Raw genomic sequence first — 23,502 nt, 5'->3', positions numbered from 1 at the left:
CATTTACCAGCTGTAAATATGTCAGAATTTTGAATGATGCTTTGTTATTTTTTTTAGTGTTGTATTTAAATACATTGTCTGTTCTCAGCTCAGATTTTAGACTTTGAAAGAATTTAAAGATGAAGTGTTTGAAAACTTAAAATGTAGTTTGAAATATCCTTTGGATGTGAGAAAAGTTATATTGGATTTGATGTTATTTCCTATTAAAAATATCCTTTAAACTTATTTCATGGTCGTTGTTTTACATTGTTTTTGCTCATTTTTCTGTTACGCACTTTCTGTGTTGGGTAAAAGCGCTAACTACTAATTTGACTTAAAATCAATGCAATTAGCAAATTGCAAAGGCTGCATTTTTGGATATACATTATGCAGAATGCTGTGTCAACAGTTTTGCAAATTCAGGTCGTCCTCCTTGTGTGACTTGAAATCTATTCACTGCAAATTTTGAACTAAAGCTGGATTTTTTAAAAAGCACAATATCTGTCAGAAAAATCGTAATTAGCTGTTTTCCACAAGTGGTTCAGCCCTAACAGATAACTGTTTACTATGCGTTTAACGTATCACCTCTTATGATGAGTAAACTGAGGGAGTCAGTCTGTAAAGTGGGAAGAGAAGCAGCAAATCTCTGAAAGTCAGGTAGCGCTGGAGTAAATCAATATTTTCCACACGAAAGCAGAGGCAGCATGTTTCAGGTTATGTGTGAATTAACACGCAGATACAGAGTCGCTCTGTTCATTAATTCTAATGTCGTCTCACTGATCCCCTCCAGGTGCAAAGTTCCCCATCAAGTGGACCGCCCCGGAGGCTGCGCTGTACGGAAAGTTCACCATCAAGTCGGACGTCTGGTCGTTCGGCATCTTGCTGACGGAGCTGGTCACCAAGGGTCGGGTGCCTTACCCAGGTGAGGACGGAGTTAAACAGGCTTTCACCTTGAGCCGCTCGATAAAGTGGCCCGATAAGGAGAACGTGGCCTCGTAGGAAACACTGAGCTGTTACCAAAGCACACACACGGCTCTTACGATGACAACAGGCGGCCCCTCCTGCTGTTTATGGGAGTAAAAGGTTCCGTTTCGCTTGGGTAACCTTCGTTTTTCCCTGCCAGAATGTGAGATAACCCTTAATTACTGCCGCTGGCCTCTGGGACGAGTTAAATTTCTAACAGAAACAAAAAGAAAGAGAACGGGAGAGGCCGACCCGGGGTGTATGTGGAGTGCAGCTCCATTGCAGGGAGGGAAAACACATGTTCGACCAGATGGTGCTGGTGGGCTGCTGGTGCTGCAGGGAGAAAGTGAGGAAGATTTAGCACACAGAGAGCCGAGGGAGCAGCAGCATGCTAACAGCTAGCAGCTGATTGAAGCTGGATGCTATAACAGAAGTCAGGAAAAAGGACCTGTAGCATAATAAATACTCAAAATAGACCTGCACTTAATCAAATATTATATTAGTTGTCAATGGTTAAATTAATAGGCAGCTATTTTGATCATCGAGTAATCAGTTTGAGTATTTATCCCAAAAAAAATAAATCGAAGTTCTCTGATTTCAGCTTTTTAAATCTGAATATTTTCTTGTTTCTTTACGCCTCTATGACTGTAACCTGAATATCTTTTGGTTGTAAACAAACCAAGACCTTTGGTCTGGTTTATTGTCTGGGACTTTAGGAAATGCTGATCAACGTTTTTCATCATTTTCTGACACTTTATAGCCCAAACAACTAATTGATTGAGTGAGAAAAATTATTAATCGACCAGTAAGAATGAATGTTATTTCAGCCCAAATTCAACGTTGTGTAATTGTTATCATCATAGTAACTACTGGAGCAAGACAACAAACAAAATTTTCTGGAAAGCTTGTTTATAGTGTGTGGCTAAAAGTCCCAAACCCAGCAAATTTGGCTAGTTTGTTTTTAGCTAAATTAGCCGGGTTTTTGACTGTTAATTTCTTCAATTTTACCTGAAATTCGTTAGTGTCTCGTTAAGCACTTTTGGAAATTAATTATTGACATTTTAGTTTATCACGGTAAATCCACAGTGCTCTTACAAGCCAACTCTCCTGCTTCAGCTGAATAACTGAAAGATTTTCAGATATGAATCTACAATCTGTCTGATGGATCATCATTTGATCCTTTTTCTAAACTTTATTTAAACAGATTGTTGACCTGCAGCATCGTGAGAACAGAAGATTTGGTTACAAAGAGAAACTGGAATGAAACAAAGTCTGTAGAATAAAGTGCTTTTTATCAGCTCAGATTTGGTTCATTTTTCTGACCAAACATCACATCAGATGGTAGGTGAATATTGGAGCTGTGCTCCTGTGTGAATTGGTCGGCTTTTGCCCAATTTAGCCTGAGTGTGACTCATAAGTGCTCCTCCTTCATTTACAGGGTTTAATTTTAGACAGGAAGAAAAAGCCAGTGAGCGTATTCAAACACTAGCTGCTCATCTTAATTAAAGGCTTCTGCAGGCTGAAGATTGAAGAAAAGGTTGCTCCCTCGGGGGTTTCAGGGCTCACAGTCGGCTGTGCTGAAGGTCATCAGGGCTAAATCAAAGTGTTTGGCCTCTGTGGATTTGTCATATCGATTTGTTTAAGAGCTCCTGGGTGCTTTTATTCACCTTCAGCGTTTGTTTGATTTTTCAGGCATGAACAACCGCGAGGTGCTGGAGCAGGTGGAGCGGGGCTACCGGATGCCGTGCCCCCAGGACTGCCCCAGCTCGCTGCACGAGCTGATGCTGCAGTGCTGGAAGAAGGACGCCGAGGAGCGGCCCACCTTCGAGTACCTGCAGGCCTTCTTGGAGGACTACTTCACAGCCACCGAGCCTCAGTACCAGCCCGGGGACAACCTCTAAACCCGCCTCCCGCCTCTCTCTCCGGGACTCGGGGTCGGCCGGAGGCTGGGGGCAGGACTGGCCCAAGACAGTTCTGTTTTTAAAAAAAAACAAAAAAAAAAAACTGGAGCCTTCCCAGCCGGGCCTTTTTATTTTAGGGATCTGTACAGCTTCCTCAGCTCAGCTCGAGCATTTCAGTTCCAACTCCTACAAACACAACCCTCAGTCTCAGAGGCGCCCCCTGGAGTCTGAACTCTGTTAATTAGGGAAGTGGATGGATGGATGGACGGAGGATGGATGGACGGAGTTGACTGGTCATGCTAATGCAATGAAATACCTGTATTCAGTGTAAATAAGAAAAGCTTGTTTTAGTTTGTCTGCTTCCGTTCGAGATTTTATTTTCTGCTGCACAAAAATGATAATGATGATAAAAACCGATAGAGGCAAAAGAAAGACGACCACCTGAGCAGGCACACTTAATCTGTATTATACTGTAGCTCCTCTATTATTTTCTAGAGATTGAATTTGGAAGCCGCGATATATTTTTTTCTTATAATTTCCCATAATGTCTAAGAAAATTCACCCCCAGAACATTGCTTTATTCTTGACTTTTTTATATGTAGTATTGCAGAGGCTTCTCCAGACGTGCATGACGCAGATCTCCATCAGCTTTTTTTCTTTTCCTCCCCCTCCCCACCCTTAAAGCTTCCTCAGAGTGCTAATCTTAAGCTACTGCTGGTTCTTTTACAAACCGTATGTCACATTTTTGTAAAATCACAGCCGAGCGTGTAAGGATCTTTTGAACATATCCCTCCTCGCTTATTTGAGAAGATTCGGGTGGAAATATTTCCGTCTTCCTGCCACAAGTGGTGTTGTTTTTTTTTTATTATTATTTTGTTAAGTTGAAAGAAGAGAAAGGAGTTAATTTAAGAAGTCTGTCTTTATTTGAGCTGTCATTCCGGGGCCTCACCTCGTCATCGGGAATCTTAATTTCGGAGGGAAGTCGATGCAAACTGTGGCTTTTCACCTCATCTCCTGCACGACCTTCTCTCGAGCCTGCAGCTGAACCTGGACCACCTTACCTCCTGAGTTACTTCTGCTTTTATGTTTTACTGACACGATTATATTCAGTATTGAGTCTTTGGTTTTTACAGAGTATGTTTTTATTCAACCCTTTTAAGTGATCCTTTAAGCTGTACTGTACATTCAGGGGAACTCTGGGGGCAAATTCAGGTGACAATAAGAAGAAGGTCTGAATGTGTCATGAACTGAATCCAGCCCTGACCTGGTCCTAATGCAGATGGTTTCATGGCCAATGGAAACCCCTCATTTTTCAGTTGTACAGCTAAATGGTTTTTAAATGTCGCTAACTTCCCTCCTTTGTATCTTTTCAGTTCCATGTTTTTAACATTACTTGTTTTGTTAATTCAGTGATTTGGCGTTTGGAATTCAGAAAAGACCAATAAACATTTTACACTCTTTCCAAGACACTTATGTTTAAACATGACAGTGTTTGTGTGCTTCAACTGTGACGTGCCTTTGGATGTTTTTTCAAGGTTTCGGGCTCGTCTCGGAATTGACATTTGTTTCGATCTCATGTAGCGTTTGTGACATTACCTGCTAGTTTGTGCACTTCTGCTTTAACGCCTTCAGTTTGGAATTTGACTTTTTTTTTTTTTTTTTTAAATTGGACGAGTTATTTTCTCAGACTTCTATTCAATCTGACTTATTTTGTAGCCAGAGGAGGCACCCCCTGCTGGCTGTTAGAAAGAATGCACATTTTAGTCACTGTTGCATTGTCTGCTTCTCAGACCTGGAGGCTACTTCCATATTTTATGTAGAGGCTATGGTTAAGCTGACTATCTGTAAGAGTAACACACACGTTTGTCTGTTATTTATGAGTTTTATCTGCTAGTGTCTCCATGTGTAACATCTGAAGGTCCTTTTAACCAGGCCTGCCATTAGTCTCAATCTTCTACACTTGGGAAAAAAAAGGCTTTTTGTTCAATTAACCAGCTGGAGTAATGCAGCTGAGTCACTTCTGACCTCTCACCACAACCGCCCAAAAAGGTCTGTATTATTAATGCTGGGGTGGTAGTGATGTGACAACTAATGAATCAGCTATTAGAAAAATTAACAGAACCCACTTAAATGTAGTGAACAAGGACCTTCGGGGTATCTGGGACACTTTGCCCTGTTAGTAGTCCACCCTTTTGCTCGAAATATTCAGATTAAGTGTAATAAAGTTACACTTTTGGCTATTGCTCTAACATAATTTTAACCTGTGAATATTATGTGGAACTAGTATTTCCTTGCATTGACAGGGATTCAATCTAAGTCTTACAGTTTCCAGATTTGCCATGAATCAGTTCTAACAAAAATCTCTCTGTGATTTCTATTGCTCTTAAAATCTTAGTTTCATTCATGCAGCTTTGTTTTTAGTTGTGCCTGTTTGTTGGGGAAAAGAAACACAATCCTGTGTCCTAAAGAAAGAATTGATTCTCTGATGACTGGTTTGCCAGAGGCTTTGCTTTTAACTGATAGGCTCTCTCCCAAAATACATAGCAGACAGCCTGTGGCAACAATCTATTATAACTCCATTTGTTGACTGTAGAAACATGCTTACATTCATTATTTAGTCTCTTTGTGTGTAGTCGGCATGAAGTGTTTAGGAACATACCCTTCAGGTTGCCAGGTGGTGCGACTCCCTCCTCCTGAAGCTTTATAGCAGCAGTAGCTGGAGCTGTCTCACCGATCCCTCCTTCATATTATCAATCGCCTCATCTTTGAGGAGCCATAAGCTGCTGGGATGCACCTGTATGGAAGAACTCCTCTCTTTATGGCACCTTTACAGCTTTAAGGAACACAGCACGAAGGTCCTAAACACACCAGGTACGTCTGATTTAGTCCATTTTTAATATTCAGGACTGAACTTTAACCAGGATAGAGATATTTAACCTGTATCTGTCTAGATCTGTCTGGTAAAGAATGAAGAAAACTAGATCAAGATGACAGTGAATCTGTATCCTCTGTATTATGCAACACATTTTTGCAGCTTTCCAGGCAGATAACGGCTTAAGAAATACCACAACTTTCCAAGCAAACCTTCCACTGCTCCCTTCTCTTCAGTGATGCCCAGGTGAGACCCACCCAAAGCAGACGGATCAGCTTCCATTGAGTGATTATTGTGAGTCACCAGCTGAGTGGCTCATGTTAGAGCCAAAGCACTTGTTTTTGTTAGGAAGTTATAATCGCTGCAAACAAGTTCAAGCAGAGTTAAAAAAAATAATAATCTAAATGCACTCGTCACCTTGAATTAAAGAGTGCTACAGCTGGAAAACTTGAGTTTTTCTAACTTAAATGATGACACTTTCACCTAAATATCCTCAGGAAGTCAAATCATGTCATAAAATGCTTCATACTTCAATGCAGCCTCTCACCAGTATTTGTTCACTGTACTTGTAATTACTTTATTGCAGGTATTAGCATGTAAGCGGCAGATGAATTATGGAGGGAGCCAGCATCACCGTCTTTGTCATCGTACAGAAGATATACTACCCGTTACTCTGTGTCATGGGTATCCCAGGTTGGTTTTGTGTTTGGTTTTTGGCTTGTGATTGCATAATAATGCATAATAATAAGGGCGTTTTGATGTTAATAAATCACATTTAGATTGCTTTGTCTGCTCAAATAGAAACAAGACGGGTGAACCCTCTGACCCACCGCCTTCACTTAGACCTTTATCTATTAATGACTCACTAACATAACTGCAGACCAGCAGGCACAATGTTACAAGGTCAATAAAGCAATAAAGTCTCACTATTTGGATAAACAAACCCATGTTCAAGTCAAATATTGATATCTGTGTGTTTCAGGCAGTGATAATGGTGTGATTATTCTTGCTTAGCTCTAAAAAACTGTTAGCCTATCTGAATAAAAAAGAAAAAGTACGCTTAAAAAAAGCTTAAACCCATTATATGTTCCATATTTGCAGTGTAGAAACAGAAATACAGAAAATTGTTACTAACTACTTGGTGCAGTGAAAATTTAGTTACAAAAATGGATAAAACATTTATGTATCTCTTGAATGCACCAGCTAGCTAAACTTTTTATTTTCTTCCATTTTGACCAAGCAAGGCCAAGCTAGGCTAACAGATTATCAGTAAGCTACAACCACAAATAATTTATGAAAACTGCATTGGAGTATTTTAATGTAAAATAAACATAATGCTAAAGGGATCTTTTTAGCTTTACAAAGCCTTTTAGCCTCTGCTAGCCTATTGTTTTGATTTCACTCAAATTAATCTCATGACTAGCATCAGGCATCTTTTACCTCTGCTAGCTCGTAGCAAACAAAGCAAAATGTCCGACTTCCTGGTGAGTAGAGTTGGTGGAGACCAAAAACAGAGTTTAACGGAAGGTGAATATTGGAGACAAATGCTAATATTGTTCTATATTCATTCGATCAGTTCAATATGACGTGTGTTGGTAAGGAGGGAGGACGAAGGCACTGGTCAACAACCAACCTCTCACCAAGGAGGCCAGGTTTAAGTTATGTGTGGGACCATTTATCTTGAGTTTTGCCACCAGAACGTCTTTGTTAAGCTTAGGAAAATAGTTGGGTGAAATTACAACCCTTTTGCAAAATGTTCTCCTCAACTTTCTGGGTTACCGTATTGGCTGAATTAGTGACAGCACAGTAAAAACATAAATAGCAAAGATATACTAATCTGAAACACATTTGGAATACTTCACAAACAAATGTAATCCAGCAGAAAATTACATTTCTCTCAAAGTGTAATTGGTTGATTTGGAAGCAGAGTGGTCTTAACCCACTTTCTGTAGTTTTTTGAGGAAAATTTGTTCAAAATTTCAAAGTTCCTGCTTTCAAGAATGGTGTAACATTGGAAGCGCCACTGTAACGCTATATTGGGGTTGTGGGTTAGACCACTTTGCAACTACAATCTAGACCATAAAATATTACAGAAACTGTATAAAGCTCAGTTTGGATTTTTGATGGGTTAGACCACTCTGCTCATAACCCCTTCAACTGAGAGGGGTGCTGAGTGCATGTCAACTGTGCACGAAATGTAAGTTTTGGGAGACAGGTTTGTTTATTTGATGATCATGAATAAAAAGTCATGTGGGTCCAGACAGATGAATGAGTTTTGTTTGTTCCTGTCTTTTCTTCTAGCAAACCTCTTCACGTTCTACATGATCTGTTTCCGTAAATGTGGGATGTCCAACACAGCCATCGTTTACCTGAGCTGTCTGGCCATTGTAGACACCTTCTACCTGCTGTGGGTGATTCTCATCGACCTCACTCTCACTTTCTGGATGCGGCAGCCCTTCTGGCACTCCCATCCCTGGTGTGGCATTCTGGGATTCCTGCAGTATGGAGCTCTCTACAGCTCTTCCTGGATTGTGGTGGTGTTTACCATCGAGCGATACCTCGTCCTCCGAAGCACGGCAACCAAACAGCACTTCTCCCAGCCCTGGGTCACCAAACTGACCTGCATCGCTATTGTGCTGGTGTCCCATGTGGTTTCTGTACCGATGGCTTGGATCAACGTTGTCACACCTGTGGACTTCACCGTGAACGGGGAGAACGTGACGCTGCCCAGGTGTCGATATCGTGATAAGACCTACTCTACAGTTTTAGTGTGGATAGCCACCTTCCTCTCTATAGGAATCCCCATCGTGTTGGTCATCATCTTCAACTCCCTCATCAGCTACCATCTGTGCCGCGCCAGCAATCTTTTCACCAAGGAGGAGCGTCGTGTCATGCATGGGAAGAGCACCAGGGGGATGTTGAGAAGAACCATTCTGCTGCTGGGAACAGTCTCCGTGACCTTCGTTGTACTCAGTCTGCCTCGGTTTGTCACGTACTCCATCCTGAGGACCCAGTACAACAATGAGAGCTTCAACAGGAATGACTACAGCATTCCCATCAACGTGGCTGGAGATTTAGCCAACATGCTGCAGAACTTAAACTCCACCACCAACTTCCTGCTCTACTGCATGGTCAGCCGGTGCTTCCGGAGGGAGCTGGTCCGGGTGGTGACTTGTAATTCGAAGGCCCGTGAGCTGGGCTCCGTCCTCACTCATACTACCATGAAAGTCTTCTCAGTGGTTAATCATAAGACTTCCAGCAATCCTGGGATAGTGGTGCTAATCAATCTCAAACAGATGGAGTAGAAAGCAATTCCAAGAACAAGTTCATCTTTAACCCTGGAAGTTAATTTTTGGTCTTAAATAGTAGCTTTACACAACAGCCTTATTTCAAGGTCTACCTAACAACTTCATGTAGACTTAATCCTAACAAACTCAACAAACTGAGATACAGCCAAAAGCTAATATGTGCACCTTGAGCTAAAATTATTTTGTGAACTTAATCCGTAATGCTTTTCCTTATTTTTAGCTATTCTAATGTTATGCCTTCTGGTCCACTCTTTTGGTCCTGACTGAAATAGCTCAACAACTGTTTGATTGATTGCCATGAAACTTTGTACAGAGATTCATGGCCCCCAGAGGATGAGTACTACCAACTTTAGTGATCCCCATCTTTTCATCTTGTGCCACCAGTTGGTTAAATTTTCCACTTATTCAGAGACAAACATTCGTTTTCCCAAATTATGTATCCTGATAACTACAGTGACTTTCTGATTTCTATTTAAAACTATTATAAGGATCACAATTGAGGTCTTAAGAATTACTGGATTGCTAAATCTGTGTTTTTGAGACTGTCATCAGTATGCTGTAGCTTGGACATAGCTGTAGATGGACATGTTCATCCATGGCAGTGACTGCTTGATTTACTTATTATAGTTTCAAACATAGAAAAAACACAATATGGACAATGAACAATGATGGTGAACAATTTTCACAAAAGGGTATCTTTAAGAAGAGCTGAATACTGGATTAGATTGCACATTAGTGGTACATGTGTTGAAAGTTGATTTCACTGGAAGATGTTTCAGTTCATAATAACTGATCCTTTGCTGTTATCAAGCTAACATTTTAATTTCTCCAGTGATCAGATGCATGCAAAACTAAACTTCAGTTACTCTTTTTGTGTTGTGATAGTCAACAGATGTTAGCATGATAGCACACTAACTTATAATAATGCGAAATCCATCTGCCTAAACATCGGCACCTTGTGTGCTCATTGCTATTGTTATACTTCTCCCTTGATTTGTTACCTTCATTCATATATTCCTAATTAGTTTATGCTCTAACTTGTCAGTTTCAAGTCTCCTTCAGTACAAAATTATGTTCATTTTGTAAATTAAAGTCTCATTTAGAGTAAAATAGAAAATAAAGCAGGGTATGTTTTAGGGCGGAGCTACCTTGTGATTGACAGGTTGATGTTGTACTGTATAGCCGTGCACAGTGTCCACTCCTTGCATGTTATGTCCAGTTTCAAAAGGCCAAATGCCAAACCAAAGGCTTCAAAACAGAAGTTCACAAACCAATGGGTGAAGTGAGGGTGCCTACGTCCTTTTTTTTTATACAGTCTATGTTGTGGAGAGCCTCCAGCAAGGGTGTAGTCAGTAAAGTTCATAAAGGCATTTGGAAGTTAATTTGTAGTGTGTAACTGTGGATTCGAAGTTATGCAGAACACGTGAACTTGTTATGTGGCATAGAAAATGTTTCATTGTTTATCCAAAACTCACTATTTAATACTGTAATTGAATTCATACAAACTGCATGTTTTATTCCCATACATGTCAAGTGTTTACTTTCTGACTGATTTCAATTTATTGCTTTCCAAAAAGTGTGATTAAAAAATGAAACCTGACGCCTTTCCAATCAAAGAAACAGTTAAACCTTACCTAGCTGCAGTGTACCTGCCTGGCTGAAGAAGGAACCTGATTGGACGTCCTGGACTCAATGCCCTGCAGTATTTGCATAAACGGGTGACGAGACTTTCAAGCTTTGCATAAGACAGCAAGGAACAAGCAGTGGGATTGTTTCCTGTTTGTGCCAGAACAGGTTTGTGCTGTGGCCGGGGAGTGAGCAGTTTGAAGTGAAGGTAGGTGTGGGAGTACAGTCTTGTTTGGATTTGTTTTCTGTGTGTGGATTTGTAGGAAGAACAGGCTGGAAACTTTTGAGAAAGTTTGTATTTGTTGTTTAAGAGGACATACATAGCTTTAGATCAGTGTTTCTGACCTTTGTACTGGTTCACCGTGATCGTGTTACATTCCAACCCACTTGCAAAGGCTCATCTACTTTTTCAAAGTATTCAGTGACGAAGACAGAAAAAACTGTGTAAATACAACTCCTGAGAATCCTGTTCATTCTAATACTTTTCCATTTTTTAATATGTGTGACTTACATTTTCTGCAATGGTGACAGTTTTAGTTTATTATTCTTGGCTTTGAAACTGCGGTTCTTTTCATGCCTCTTGTTCTTTTGTAAGGTGTTGTGCTGTGTGTGTGTCTCTTTAAGGTGTCATGCTCTATTAAATTCCTAGAACATTGTTTTCATTTTCATGCCACAGATACTTTTCCTTGGTGACAAAATGGACTCTTTCAAAGGTAAGAGAACTAAACCTTTGTCAGATTCACAGCCCTCATAAATCCAACTCATCTATCAAAATGTCACTCCCAATGAATCGCAAACCTGTTTTTCTTTTTGCTTTTGCTGGCAGGACCTTGCCCTCATCAGAGTATTCCTGTTGAGATGGATGAGAGGATGACATCCACCAGTCTGGACTTAGCCTGGCCTCCCCCTTGCACACAGTGTACAGAGCCCACCAAAGGGCCAGAGGAATACAACTATGAGCCTCCTCAGGGGGCAGCGTACAGTGTTGGACTCCCTGAGAGCCACTACCAGCCTGAACCCAGATCAGCCCATCATGCTGCTCTGGATCCACACTTCATGCCCCCAGCACCAGCGGCACATTCAGGACATATGAACCCCTTCCACCGTGCAAACATTTGGCCTCATGGTCTCAGAGAGCAGATACTGCTGAATGAACCGGACCTCGTGGTTGATAACAGCAGCAGCTTCGGTGGCCCTTCAAACCAACACTGTAGGCGCTCCACGGAGGAATCCTTGGAGCCTCCTCTTCCGCTCAAATCGAACCCCTACGACCACAATCCATCACAATATCCAGCGACACATGTGACCGGTCAGTATAAGAGTTGTATATCAGTGACATGTGACTCTCAGGGTCGGCATGGAAACAAGTTTAACGTGAATTTTCAGGTGTACTTACCCAATTCTTTCATTTTCTTTTTCAACACTTTACTTTTCTTAATACTTTTTAGATCATGTATTCACAAAAAGACATCTACGTTAGAAATGTACAACATATTAAAAATAAAAGCAGTTACTTTCAGTTTGAAAGGTAGTTTTAGTAACTGTGCGAGACTCAAAGAGGTAAAATTACCCAATATTTTGCGAAAACAGAAATTTCTTTCTCCTTTTTCTGTCCTCACATGAATAACCTCATAACCTCTAACTTTTATTTTGTAGTCTTTTGTAGGGACCCTACTGGAAACCATTGGACTGAACTACTTGAATGTAAACCGGTCAAAACTAGGTCGGCCATAATCCGCTGCAACAGTAAAAATATGCTGACACGCTGATAAGTCAGTGTTTACAATTTAATATATGTCAGACGGAATGAGATATCAGTGACGGGATATTTTACTGCACTGTATAGTTTGATAACAATGCTTGTAATCAAGTATTTTATATTTGCAGGCTATTTTAATTTCATTAATGAATCTCAAAGTCTGATTCTGAAACATATTACAGATTATTTGATTTTTATTCCGAAGTGCTTCAGTAGAAGGAAGCCAGACCTCATGCTTTGGTTCTTGAAGAAGTTTAGCTTCTTGAATGAGAGATGAAAGGTTCTTAAGAACCAAAGAGAGCATTCTAGTTTCCTTCTATTGAAGCCCTTAGTAATAAAAATCTAATAAGAAAGGGGAGTCCAATGTATTTATTCTCACCCCAAATCAGGTGGCCAACACTTACATGCCTCCAGGTGTGAATGGTTGTGAAACCGCCAGGCGATGGATGACTCAATGCATTGATGGTGGTGAAACTGTCTGGGGAAGGATCTCAGGAGTGTATCATAAGTGCCTGACAAGTGGTGTCATTCACCTCCTCCTTTATGTAGAGATGACTTTCCTAGCTGATTTCACAAACCGTCTGTCTTGTATGCCCAGACTCTGATCATTGCTGTCCTCCAAAGAGGGTCTTTTATCCTTTAGATGGAGTTGGACTGCTGAGTCTTGTCCTGAGGAGCCGGTTTTCGAATGTTGAGCCATGCCCTTGTGGAGCAGTTGTTTAGTCTCTACTTATATATAAGTCTGTGTACTCTTTGCTGTAATGTACTGCACTTGCAACATTGCTTAGCTTGTGTTTGACAGTTGTTTCCTTATGGTGAACCAGTTTTTTTCTGTGTCGCTGGATCTAAAATTTAGCAAGATGCTGTGTCTGGAGAAAATCCTTCGAAGTTTTTCAGATACATATAGGATAAGAATGTTGTCCAGACTGTTGTTGTTGTGCTGCTCATCCAAATCCATCCATTCGTCTTAATGACGATCCAGTTGGGATAGCCACAGGTTTTAGAATGTGCATCTGTTCTTTACCTTTTTAACCTTTTCTTTACACTCATTGCTTTAAGGTAATCACCAAATTATATTCCACCTGGCGGTGGGAGACAAAAAGCTGATATTAGTCTGTGTGTTTAGGTTTACGGTAAACTTCTTGTACATATTAAGGCTTCTGTCTTCCTCAATGTGAATGGCACAGTCCAACAAAAGCAATTTTTCTTTCCCCGGACTTCCTCGTTTGTGAGTCTGATGTTGCTGTTGCTGATGTTGCTGATTTGTTCTGTGAAGGCTTCTACTTCTTGGACTTTGACTTTAACTCAGGTGTCATCCATATATCTGTGGCTGGGATTTTTCCCCTGACAGAGTTCAGTGCTGTGATTTCCACTTCCTCCATGTAGAGATTATCATTACATGGAAGAGTGAGAATCTATACAGACAGAGATTACTGTTGTTGCTTTAAAACACAGTACTGATCGGTAGGTGCTAAAAATAATAATGATATTAGTAGTAATAGAAGTATTTATAGAGCCACTTCACCCAAATGACAAAAACTAAATCTTATCAAAAATCTGTTGCTTTTGTGTAAGTCTCTTTGGAAACTGTCATAACTGGTGTCATTAGTAGTAAGCTATAATTATATCATTTATTTTGTGAGTATGATATTGAAAATATTGGCTGCAGGCAGCAACGGTCTATAAATATCATCAATTAACCTTCAGAAAGCTAAATGTGTTAAGACTGCACTCCATAAGTAGGACAAAAAGCTGATTCTTTCCAGATACGGTAATCACAACATCTGTGCTGAATGAAGTTTTGAGAGTTGCCTCCTCAACACTGTTCACTGTCATTTGGCTGCTGCTCATTGTGTTTCTGTCGAATCTGCTTTTCATGACTGCTGAACTGGAAACCATCCAAAACTAGAAATTCATGTCTGCTCTTCCGTGTCTCTCTGCAGGCCGCAGGCTGGTGCAGTGGAGCGCCATGAGACAGTGTCCCTGCTGTCCTCCAGCCCATCAGCTCCATCATAATAACAACCGTGGTCATCACAATCCCAATCATTACCCTGCGGGTCCTGCCCAGGAGCATCAACCCCACCAACAACTGTTTGTCATTATGACCTAACATGCTCAGCATCGCTTCATAGAATATTTTCCATGTGTGTCACGAGTGAGTCTCTGAGTGATTCTTGTGATTTGCCTCAACAGCAATCGCCAACAACAAGGGATGCAACATAGAAATGCTCCCAATGTCCCCCGTGGATCTTTGCCTCCTTGTGCAGCGCCCCCTAGAGATGTGATGCTGGAGGTCAGTGTGGATCGATCCAATCAAGCAGATCTGAGAGCAGCCACGAGGGAGGTCAGGAAGACCATCAGCCTGCCTCAGGAGTGCAGTGAGTCACATCGCTGAATAAACCAATAGTGTGCAAAGCTGCACTTTCAGGACCGCAATCATAAGACCCTTCATTTTCAAACAGCGACACCAGCTGCAGTTGATGATAGTCAAACACAACAGCACAATAGCTAACCCTGCTAATTGTAGATTCCAGTACTCATAAAATGATGTTTAAATAATTATTAAGTTCACTCGAGTCATGTTTTCAAAGCATATTTTTCTAAGCTAACTTTAATTCTGTAGCATTTTTGAATGCAGGACTTTCTCCTTGCGAGAGGTTATGCTGCCGTGATTTCTTAGTATTTTTACTTTAAAAGATACCATGAAACTTCCTTTATTGATTACTTATAATAAGACATGAAATTTCAGGTTTGAATATGTAAATGAGGGATTGTGTATCTAAAAGTGCTCTAATTCACATCTGACCATTGGATGAATCCAGCTTTAAAACTTTTGTTTGATTTTGTTGATATGTTAGAGCCAAAGGTCTCACAGGAGAGGCAACATTATGTTTTTTTTTGCACTCCATGAATTCTAAAATACTGCCAACATGGACCTGAATACTTCTTCCACCACTAATACCAGGGTGCACCATATTTCTGTCAGTTTCTTTTTTTTTTTTTTTTTTGAGATAGTATACAGCTTTAAAGGCTGATTACACTCAAAATACTACTTGTAGTTTTAATTCTATATTCATGGAGTATTCCAGACAAAGACCTACTTAATGTCCAAGTGCTTATAGTTTGAGAGGTTATTCCATTCAAACTACTACTTGTAGTTTTAAAGGTTTATTGCACCCAAACAGTACTTTCTAACTGGCTTAAGGGGTTTATTAAAGACAAAATAGTACTTTATCTCGAAGTATATACAATCTTATAGGTTTATTTCACCCAAATACTACTTTCTGTAATTTCACTTGGTTACTTAGACTTGCATTTAGACAAATTGTGTATTCATGTGCTGGTTACAAGGTTAGGGAGAACTGGGCTGTGCAACTGAAGACATCAGAACTGTTTTTATGGTAAACAAATAATGATTGACATTCAGTACTCACACTGTGACTGTTGTTTATTGTGGCCAGAAGTTAGGTCTTTGATCCAACTCAGTAGGAGACACTTAAACAACTAGTCCTAGAAGTGGGGTCCTACAACTGCTGATCCTGAATATGCAGCCTCTGGGTCTGCAAACATACCCTACTCGAATAGACATATATAAGTAAAGTTTTTTGTCCTTTGTTAAGGATGTTTCGTGGCTTTTCGTTGACAGGAAATGTCTTCATCACATACTCAGTGGACACGGCTGAAGATATACTTACTTTTGTCAATTTTCTCATCGCTCAAGGTTTCAACCCAGCAGTAAGTTTTGTCACATCTGCATCTACCTTTGATTCACGCAGACATTTAATAACACTGACACTTTGCTTTTGTTTCCACAGATTGACGTGTTTGATAGTCCAATCCAACGACTGGGCATCACCAAATGGATGGACAGCTTTCTGAATGATGTAAGTGTGACTTCTGAACAATGTGCAGAGTAGTCTTGTGAAAAAAGCTTGACAGCTGGATGTCATTTGATAGAAATCGGTGCTCATCATCGTGGTCATCAGTCCCAAGTACAAGCAGGACGTGGAGGAAGTTGGAGGCGATGAGCACGGCCTGCACACCAAGTACATCCACAACCAGGTGGGTCTGCTGGCCAGAAGATTTTCTTGCAATGTCGCCCTCTTGTGTCTCGTTTGGAGTATTGAATTACCTCCTCCTACGTGTCGGCGGGGACAGGAGAATGAGGAAATGGCTCCTGGGGAATTGAAAACAGCGCATTTCATTCCTTAGCTCTACCCACGTTCCCCTCAGACACAGCTGAAGGTGTCTGAAGCAGCTCAGGGATATTTACAGTCAAAGAATGGACCATAAATGAACAATACTTTTACTATTAGCTAAAAAGAAAATGGACTTTGGTTTCAGTACTGTGTCCATCCAGAAAGCATTATGTTTTTCAGGCTGCACTGAATGTTTTTAAGAGTTGTGTGTATTTACAGTGTATCATTAGAGCCAAATTCAACAAAACAGTAACAACAGGAGCATAGATGCTTCCAATTTCAACAAGATGAAGGAAGCTTTTTTTTAAATTTTCAACCCGTATTCCTAAGTAAAGCACTTACGTCAGCACTGATTATCTTTTCCTGTTGGCACAGATTCAAAATGAGTACATCCAACAAGGCTGCCTGAACTTTAGACTGGTTCCTGTGTTGTTTCCAAGTGCAACCAAGGTAAGAATTAGCACCTATATGAAGTGAAACAGAAAACATGTTGTTGTGATTTGATGAACCGAGAAGTTTCTTTAGAAGTTTCCTTTTGAAAATACACCAGCGCCAATTTACATCATTTCATCTCAGGGCACTTGACCTAGAAAGATCAAGACCTTAGAATATTATACTACAGAGGGAAACCCAACAAATCCAACAATTTAATTTGAGGAAATACTGGGCGACAGCAGGATGTATTAAAAAAAATAAAAAAATAAAAAAATAAAAAAATAAAAAAATAAATATATATATATATATATATATATATATATATATATATATATATATATATATATATATATATATATATATATATATATATATATATATATTTATTTATTTATTTATTTATTTATTTATTTATTTATTTATTTATTTATAAAATATATAATAGTTTTGATACTGATTTTTGAAGAGTATTCAATGACCAGAGCGGGACTTTAAGGTGCTCCGTGGTGATCAGCTCTCTGTAAATTGTGCTTATTTCCAGTTGAATAGAAATAATCTGTTTGCCAAAAGGATTATAAACAGTCTCACGGGAAAAGTGAGTTTCCTATGAGGGCTGTTCAAAATTTTAAATCTAGGGTTGTTTTGTGCACAGCTAGAATAAGAAGCAGGAATTACCTGACAATGATCATACAAAGGATCTATGTAATAATACATTCTAGGGAGCCTTTAGACAGCCTCCTGTGCCCTTATCCACTGCTTCTACATTAAACCATTACCCAAGCCCTCCTCCCAAGTGGAATTCAGAAAGACTAGGAATATATCCAATCAATTAAATATATGATAATGATGTATGATATTACCCCCTTAGACGAAGGATCACCACAAAACAAAGATTCCATCTGGGTGCTATTAGATGAATTAGGAAACGTACTTATGTTTGATTTAATATAATTGTGAATCTGTGGAAATCAAAGGAAATGGGTTTGAGGCAGGTTGAATTTATTGTGTAGTGATTCTAAAGAGGAGGATGTGCCATCAATATAGCGATCTTTCATTTTTATAAGGACATTATGAGTCCTTAATTGACAGGAGCTATCTAATAGAGAGGGATGGAAATGGTAGTTTGCATATAAATGAGGGAAGAGGAAGTTCCCATGTCATTCAAAATGATGCCTTATTTAAGACCAGATTTTAAGGGACTGTTTTAAGTTGGATGTTAAAAGAACAGAAGGGAAAAAAAACAGCATACCAGGAGAGTTGGGATGATGACTCAGTTTGGGGTTTGGCCTTTTTCCACAGAAAACATTTTTACGTGGCAGGTATTTGGCATTGAAAGATGATGGAATTATATTTAGCAGCTTCACATTCAGGGCCGTCTCACTGCCAACACTGTAAAAGGACACTTGAATAACACAGAGCTACTGCTAATGTCACAAACCACAGTAACACCTGCCTCAAAAGGATACTTAAATCTGTTACATATCAGCCACAACATTGAAACCACTGACTGGTTGAGCGAATAACACAGATTATCACAGTACATCGGCATCTGTCAGTGGGTGGGATGTATTAGGCAGTAAGTGAACAGTCAGTTCTTCAGTTGGTGTGTTGAAAGCAGGAAAAATCAGGCAGTGTGAGGATCTGAGACACTTTGATTAGAACCAAACTGTGATGGCAGATGACTGGGTTAGAACATCTCTTTGACGTCAGGTGTTGCTGGGTGTTCCTGCTTGGTATCTACCAAAAGTGGTTTGAAGAGGGACAACCAGCGAAGCAGTAACAGGATCAAGGCTGCCCAAAGCTAATTATGTCTGTGGAGCAAAGTCTGGCCAAAAGAGTTACTGTTGCATAAACTGCTGAAAACCTCAACGATGTTTTGATGGAAAGGTGTCTGAACGCAAAGTGCTTCACAGCTAAACATCTAGTCTCTAATGCAAACAGTAGTAGATACTTCATTGTCTGGTGGACTGCCAAAGCCATCAGTAATCATAGATGGAGGATTGTAATAGGTAGAAAGAACCTGAGGGGGAGGCCAATGGAAGCAGAAGTGAGACTTTGTCAATTTTATAAAAGTGTAGACATTCAGCTAAATATCTCTGCAGATGCAATTAATTCCAATCTTTTGCCAGTGAATAAGAGATGTAGCTAGTATTTCTTCTATGACTAACTTTTGAGTCAGTTTCCAGCACACTGGATAAAGAGTTATATAGCTGCAGACCAGTACGAGCTTCCATGTTTGTTGCTAAAAGCTCCTACAATGACAACATGAATGTCAGAACCATAGCAGATGGGTTGATCTGATGAATCACATTTTCTTTGACATCTTGTGACCCGCCGGATGCGTTGTTTATCTGGAGAAGTTGTTATGGATGTTACGTTGACACCCACCTGAGCATTGTAGACCATGCATAGTCCTTCATGGCAGCCCTGCCTTACTGCAAGCATTGTTCTGGAATGGTTCGAGAAGCAAGACAAATAGCTGAAACCAATCAACCATCTGCTGGAAAAATAAGACTTAAAGGTTCTACTACTGACCTCTTGATGCCCAATGCTTCAGGACTCCTTCAGAGGTCTTGTAGACTCCATGTCGACTGGTCAGAGCTGTTACGAAGCAGGTGGTTTTAATGGTGTGGCTGATCGGTGGCTATCAGCAATAAGTAAAACTAATCTTAGATGTGGCTGTTGAATGCTAATATTTATAATAATGTTCATTAATATTCCTCTGTTTAATACAACATATTCCTTCAGCTTCAAATAATTGTCAACTAGTGCTATTTTACAACTCCAAATGTTTTCCTATACGTGATGTATTTGGATTAACTGCTGTAGTCGCTCTGCTAAATCGGCACGAAAACAAATTCTAATATATTGAAGCAGATAACACATTATACAGACCAGTCTCTATGAGTGCACTTAAATTAATTGCATGAATGTAAATGTTCATGAGCACAACTCTCAGTGAAATGCTAAATGAGGAGTTGACTCCCACTGCTGCATTTAAATGCTCAACATGAACTCAAACACATTCAGTGAGTAATATCAAATTTAGATGTTCGTATAATTTATCTAATGGTTCTCTGTATTGTTCTACTGGCCTGTAGTTGTGTTTATAGTATATACAGACTGATGGTTCAGATGGTATAAAATAAACACACCAAATGGAGACAAGATGGGAAGAGGGAAGTGTAATGATTTTATTGTCACAGTTTTTATTAGCAGTTGTCATTAAATAAGTTAGGGTCTTAAAAAAACTACTTCATGAGTCAAGAATAAATCACAATTCTGCAAACGTCTTTGGTTACTGTTGATGTTCTGAAACAATTTGGTGGACAAATTCAATATTTGAGGGCTGAGCTGAGAGGGAAATTCAGGAAACAAGGAGGGTGACTGCATATGAATTTACATTAGACATGTACACTGTCTAAAATGTAAAAAAGAAACTAAAAAAGATTTTTAACAACTGTTTTTAAGTGTCATTGTTCAAACAATTCACTGTTAATTTACTTTTTTTCTCTGTTTCTTTGAATTACAGATAATATCTAGTATAATCACAGAAAAAGTAATAATTTACACATTAATCAGTCCTTTGACTGTCCACATTAAAATTTTGTAATTTTATGAGTGGAAATTTCTTACTGTAATATTATTCTATTTTTTACTGTATTAAAATCAGTAAAAATATAATCATTTTATGGATATTTTCCACCATTTGAAAGAAAATGTATGCCTATTCAGGACTGAAAAATAGCAAAATCATTTTTAAGTGTTTTAGTTTGTTATTCTTATAATATCTAATAAAGCTGCAGTAAAAATAATTGATTAAATGTTGTATGTAAAAAAAAAGCCAAAACTGTGAATAATGTACAATAATCAAAACTCTATATTTGTATTACAAATTGTAGTTTGTTCTTTTACAATATGTGACTGTAAAAGTACAGTCTTATTGTATTTAAAACAGCTTAAAATCGCATTATTTTATTTTTATTTATTATTATTATTATTATTATTATTATTATTATTATTATTATTATTATTATTATTATTATTATTATTATTATTATTATTATTATTATTATTATTATTATTATTATTATTATTATTATTATTATTTTGGGTTTTTTTGTTTTGTTTTGTTTTTCACAGTTTTTGACCATTATAGTGATTAACGGTAATATATATTAAAACTACAGGAAAAAGAAATCATTTCACATGGTTGTAAATCCATTTTTAAAAACAAAGGCCAAAACTGTAAATATTGTCCATATCAAAAATCTGTATTTTGTACTTTTACAAAAAGCAACTGGCTTTTACGGTGTGCGACCATAAAATTATACAGTTTGGCTGCGTTCAAATCAGCAAAACAACAACAAAACTAGTGACTTTTTCATTATTTTCACAGCTTTTACAGTTTTTTCACATTATATATTATTCATAGTATTACAACATGTTGTTTCTTATTTCTTCTACCAAATTTTCATATTTAAAAAAGGGCTTTTCTTCACAGTGAAAAAAAAGGTATATATGACTGAAATACAGCAGCTGCTTAAACCCACAGTTTCACTACAGTCTCTACTTGCTGACTCACTCTACTTCCTGTCTTTGCGCGTCACAGAACCACGTCCCCAGCTGGCTGAGGAACACCAGGATCTACCGCTGGCCTCAGGACTGCCAGGACATCGTGCTCCGCCTGCTGAGGGAGGAACGTTACATCCTCCCTCAACGCAGCGTCGATCTCACCCTCACCGTTCGACCTCTCTCACACCACTGACAAAGACTCCTGGAAAATATGCAGCATCAAGAAATTTACTTTGTGAAAAAGCTCAAGCTGCTGTAGATATGTTTTCATCACAAAGACAGTACAAGAAGGTTCAATTTGAAAATGTTTCCCCTTTTGTTGCTTGTTTTCCTGTTGATTCACTTTGATGGTGTTTCTGATCTCACATCATATTATGAAAACCGTTCAATCTTTTTCCTTTATTACAGCATATGAAATGAAACTGACTCAGAAAATTGTCAATAATTGCACAAACGCAGAGTCTGATGTGTTACAAGTGTTGTGATCATTATCAATCATTGAACTGACAAGTTAAAAAAGCTTGTACAAACAGATTAAATCAGATTAACTCTAATATTTCTGATAAATTACACTACCCGTGTTTAGGCTGCTGCTGCCTCCATGAGCTTCATTCTAAGGGGGCAACTCTTTACTTGATTTACAATTAAAGCAACCTTTACTGATTTTACCCACCAGGGTGCAATGAATGGCGCAAAATACTCAGCAGGCAACATTACCAGATTATGAAGTTTTTAATTTATTACTTGCTTCCACATTTAGCATACACAGAGGAAAAATTTGCGTAATTTTGTTTGATTTTCAGTCCACTTGGTTAGTTGCTCTGCTCTGTTTTGGAGTTTTACAACAACAGCAGAATTTGTGGGTGATAAAACCAAAAAATAAAAAACATATGTACTTACAAAATTAAATGATAGTTTTGTATGTTCGCTACTACGATCGACTGCTTTTATAAATTTGGTTCATTGTATACAAACACAAGAATGCTATTAAGTGCAGCTTTAAAGAGAGGCATCTTTAAATCAGCAGTCATGAGGTTAAAATTGGAAATGTTAAAGCAGGTAACACGTACTGGAAGATGGATTATGAAAGATACAAACAGCTTTGGCTCTCAATTTTTGCAATTTTAATATCATTACAGTCAAAATAAGAAAGCCAGGTTTTATTTTTTTCACTTTTCTACAATCACATTTTAGTTCATTAATGCATATTTGTCATGCACTTTTTATTAATCAGCATGAGCGTTTTTAAGCTGAACAGTTTATCAGTAAATCATACTTTCTAGACTCTACGTTACACTGTCTGTGTATGTTTGTAGTGAAGCTTATGATTAACCAGAAGGTGGCAGTATGCAACAGATAATATCAACACTCCTCCAGCACTGGTTCTCTTCTCATGGTTAAAGCTCTGATTTGCAGTTCATACATTATATTTTTATTACTTTTAAAATAAATGCTCTGTTTTAACTAACTAAGGAGAATATCCGGCTGGTTATTTTCGTTTTGCAGTTAATAAAAAAGGAGTCTATGGTGCTCGTAAAGCATCAGTGTGATAAAGGATCTGAAGGAAGTGTGACAACAGAAACCTCCTGTCCATGTGTTGCACAGCGACTCCCTGATAAGCCAACATGTGTGGGGCTCCTGTAACTGCCAGCTTTCACACTCAGCTTCATTTTTTACCCTGTCGGTGACTCGCTCAGCCTGTTTGCCAAACCGGACGGCAGAAAGATGATTTGCTCACGTCGGTGTGTGTGAAGGGAACTCTGCTGATGTCCAGGCTTTTATCAGCTCCTGCACGAGGGTGTTTTCTGTAAACACGGCTGCAGCCAGCACCAATAAATCTACTGTTTGTTATTGTTCCAGGACCTGCGTTCCACTCGACTCGGCC

At 38.9% G+C, this 23,502-nt stretch overlaps 3 protein-coding genes across 5 annotated transcripts in view; all 3 read left to right on the top strand.

Annotated features, from left to right (window-relative positions):
• Nucleotides 1-4,312, top strand: part of fynb (FYN proto-oncogene, Src family tyrosine kinase b) — a 104,987-nt gene extending 100,675 nt beyond the window's left edge. For all 3 annotated transcript variants that reach the window (XM_055015993.1, XM_055015991.1, XM_035944726.2), the window contains 2 exons: nt 770-901; nt 2,635-4,312. In XM_055015993.1, the coding sequence (XP_054871968.1) occupies nt 770-901; nt 2,635-2,843 (341 nt within the window). In that variant the 3' untranslated portion in view covers nt 2,844-4,312. The remainder of the gene's footprint in view (nt 1-769; nt 902-2,634) is intronic.
• A 1,172-nt stretch (nt 4,313-5,484) lies between these two features.
• On the top strand, nt 5,485-10,577 carry LOC111563378 (probable G-protein coupled receptor 139). The gene is made up of 4 exons (XM_023262431.3): nt 5,485-5,714; nt 5,878-6,009; nt 6,302-6,408; nt 8,017-10,577. The coding sequence occupies exons 3-4, from the start codon at nt 6,330-6,332 to the stop codon at nt 9,018-9,020; spliced, it is 1,083 nt and encodes a 360-aa protein (XP_023118199.1). The 5' UTR covers nt 5,485-5,714; nt 5,878-6,009; nt 6,302-6,329; the 3' UTR covers nt 9,021-10,577.
• Nucleotides 10,578-10,733: 156 nt separating this feature from the next.
• Nucleotides 10,734-23,085, top strand: traf3ip2a (TRAF3 interacting protein 2a). Its single transcript, XM_023262827.3, has 10 exons — nt 10,734-10,857; nt 11,326-11,362; nt 11,476-11,958; nt 14,352-14,499; nt 14,602-14,786; nt 16,055-16,143; nt 16,224-16,292; nt 16,366-16,470; nt 16,983-17,057; nt 21,655-23,085. The coding sequence occupies exons 2-10, from the start codon at nt 11,347-11,349 to the stop codon at nt 21,808-21,810; spliced, it is 1,326 nt and encodes a 441-aa protein (XP_023118595.2). The 5' UTR covers nt 10,734-10,857; nt 11,326-11,346; the 3' UTR covers nt 21,811-23,085.
• The last annotated feature ends 417 nt before the right edge of the window (nt 23,086-23,502 follow it).

Source organism: Amphiprion ocellaris, chromosome 12 (assembly GCF_022539595.1).
Source record: "Amphiprion ocellaris isolate individual 3 ecotype Okinawa chromosome 12, ASM2253959v1, whole genome shotgun sequence".
NCBI lineage: Eukaryota > Metazoa > Chordata > Actinopteri > Pomacentridae > Amphiprion > Amphiprion ocellaris.
This window is presented reverse-complemented; position numbering and strand designations above follow the sequence as displayed.

Coding starts and splice junctions, on each gene's coding strand:
- LOC111563378 (XM_023262431.3), top strand. CDS start 6,330: ATGGAGGGAGCCAGCATCACCGTCTTTGTCATCGTACAGAAGATATAC. Junction 6,409..8,016: donor CTGTGTCATGGGTATCCCAG/GTTGGTTTTGTG, acceptor CTTTTCTTCTAG/CAAACCTCTTCACGTTCTAC.
- traf3ip2a (XM_023262827.3), top strand. Junction 11,959..14,351: donor TCCAGCGACACATGTGACCG/GTCAGTATAAGA, acceptor GTCTCTCTGCAG/GCCGCAGGCTGGTGCAGTGG. Junction 16,471..16,982: donor CCAAGTACATCCACAACCAG/GTGGGTCTGCTG, acceptor CTGTTGGCACAG/ATTCAAAATGAGTACATCCA.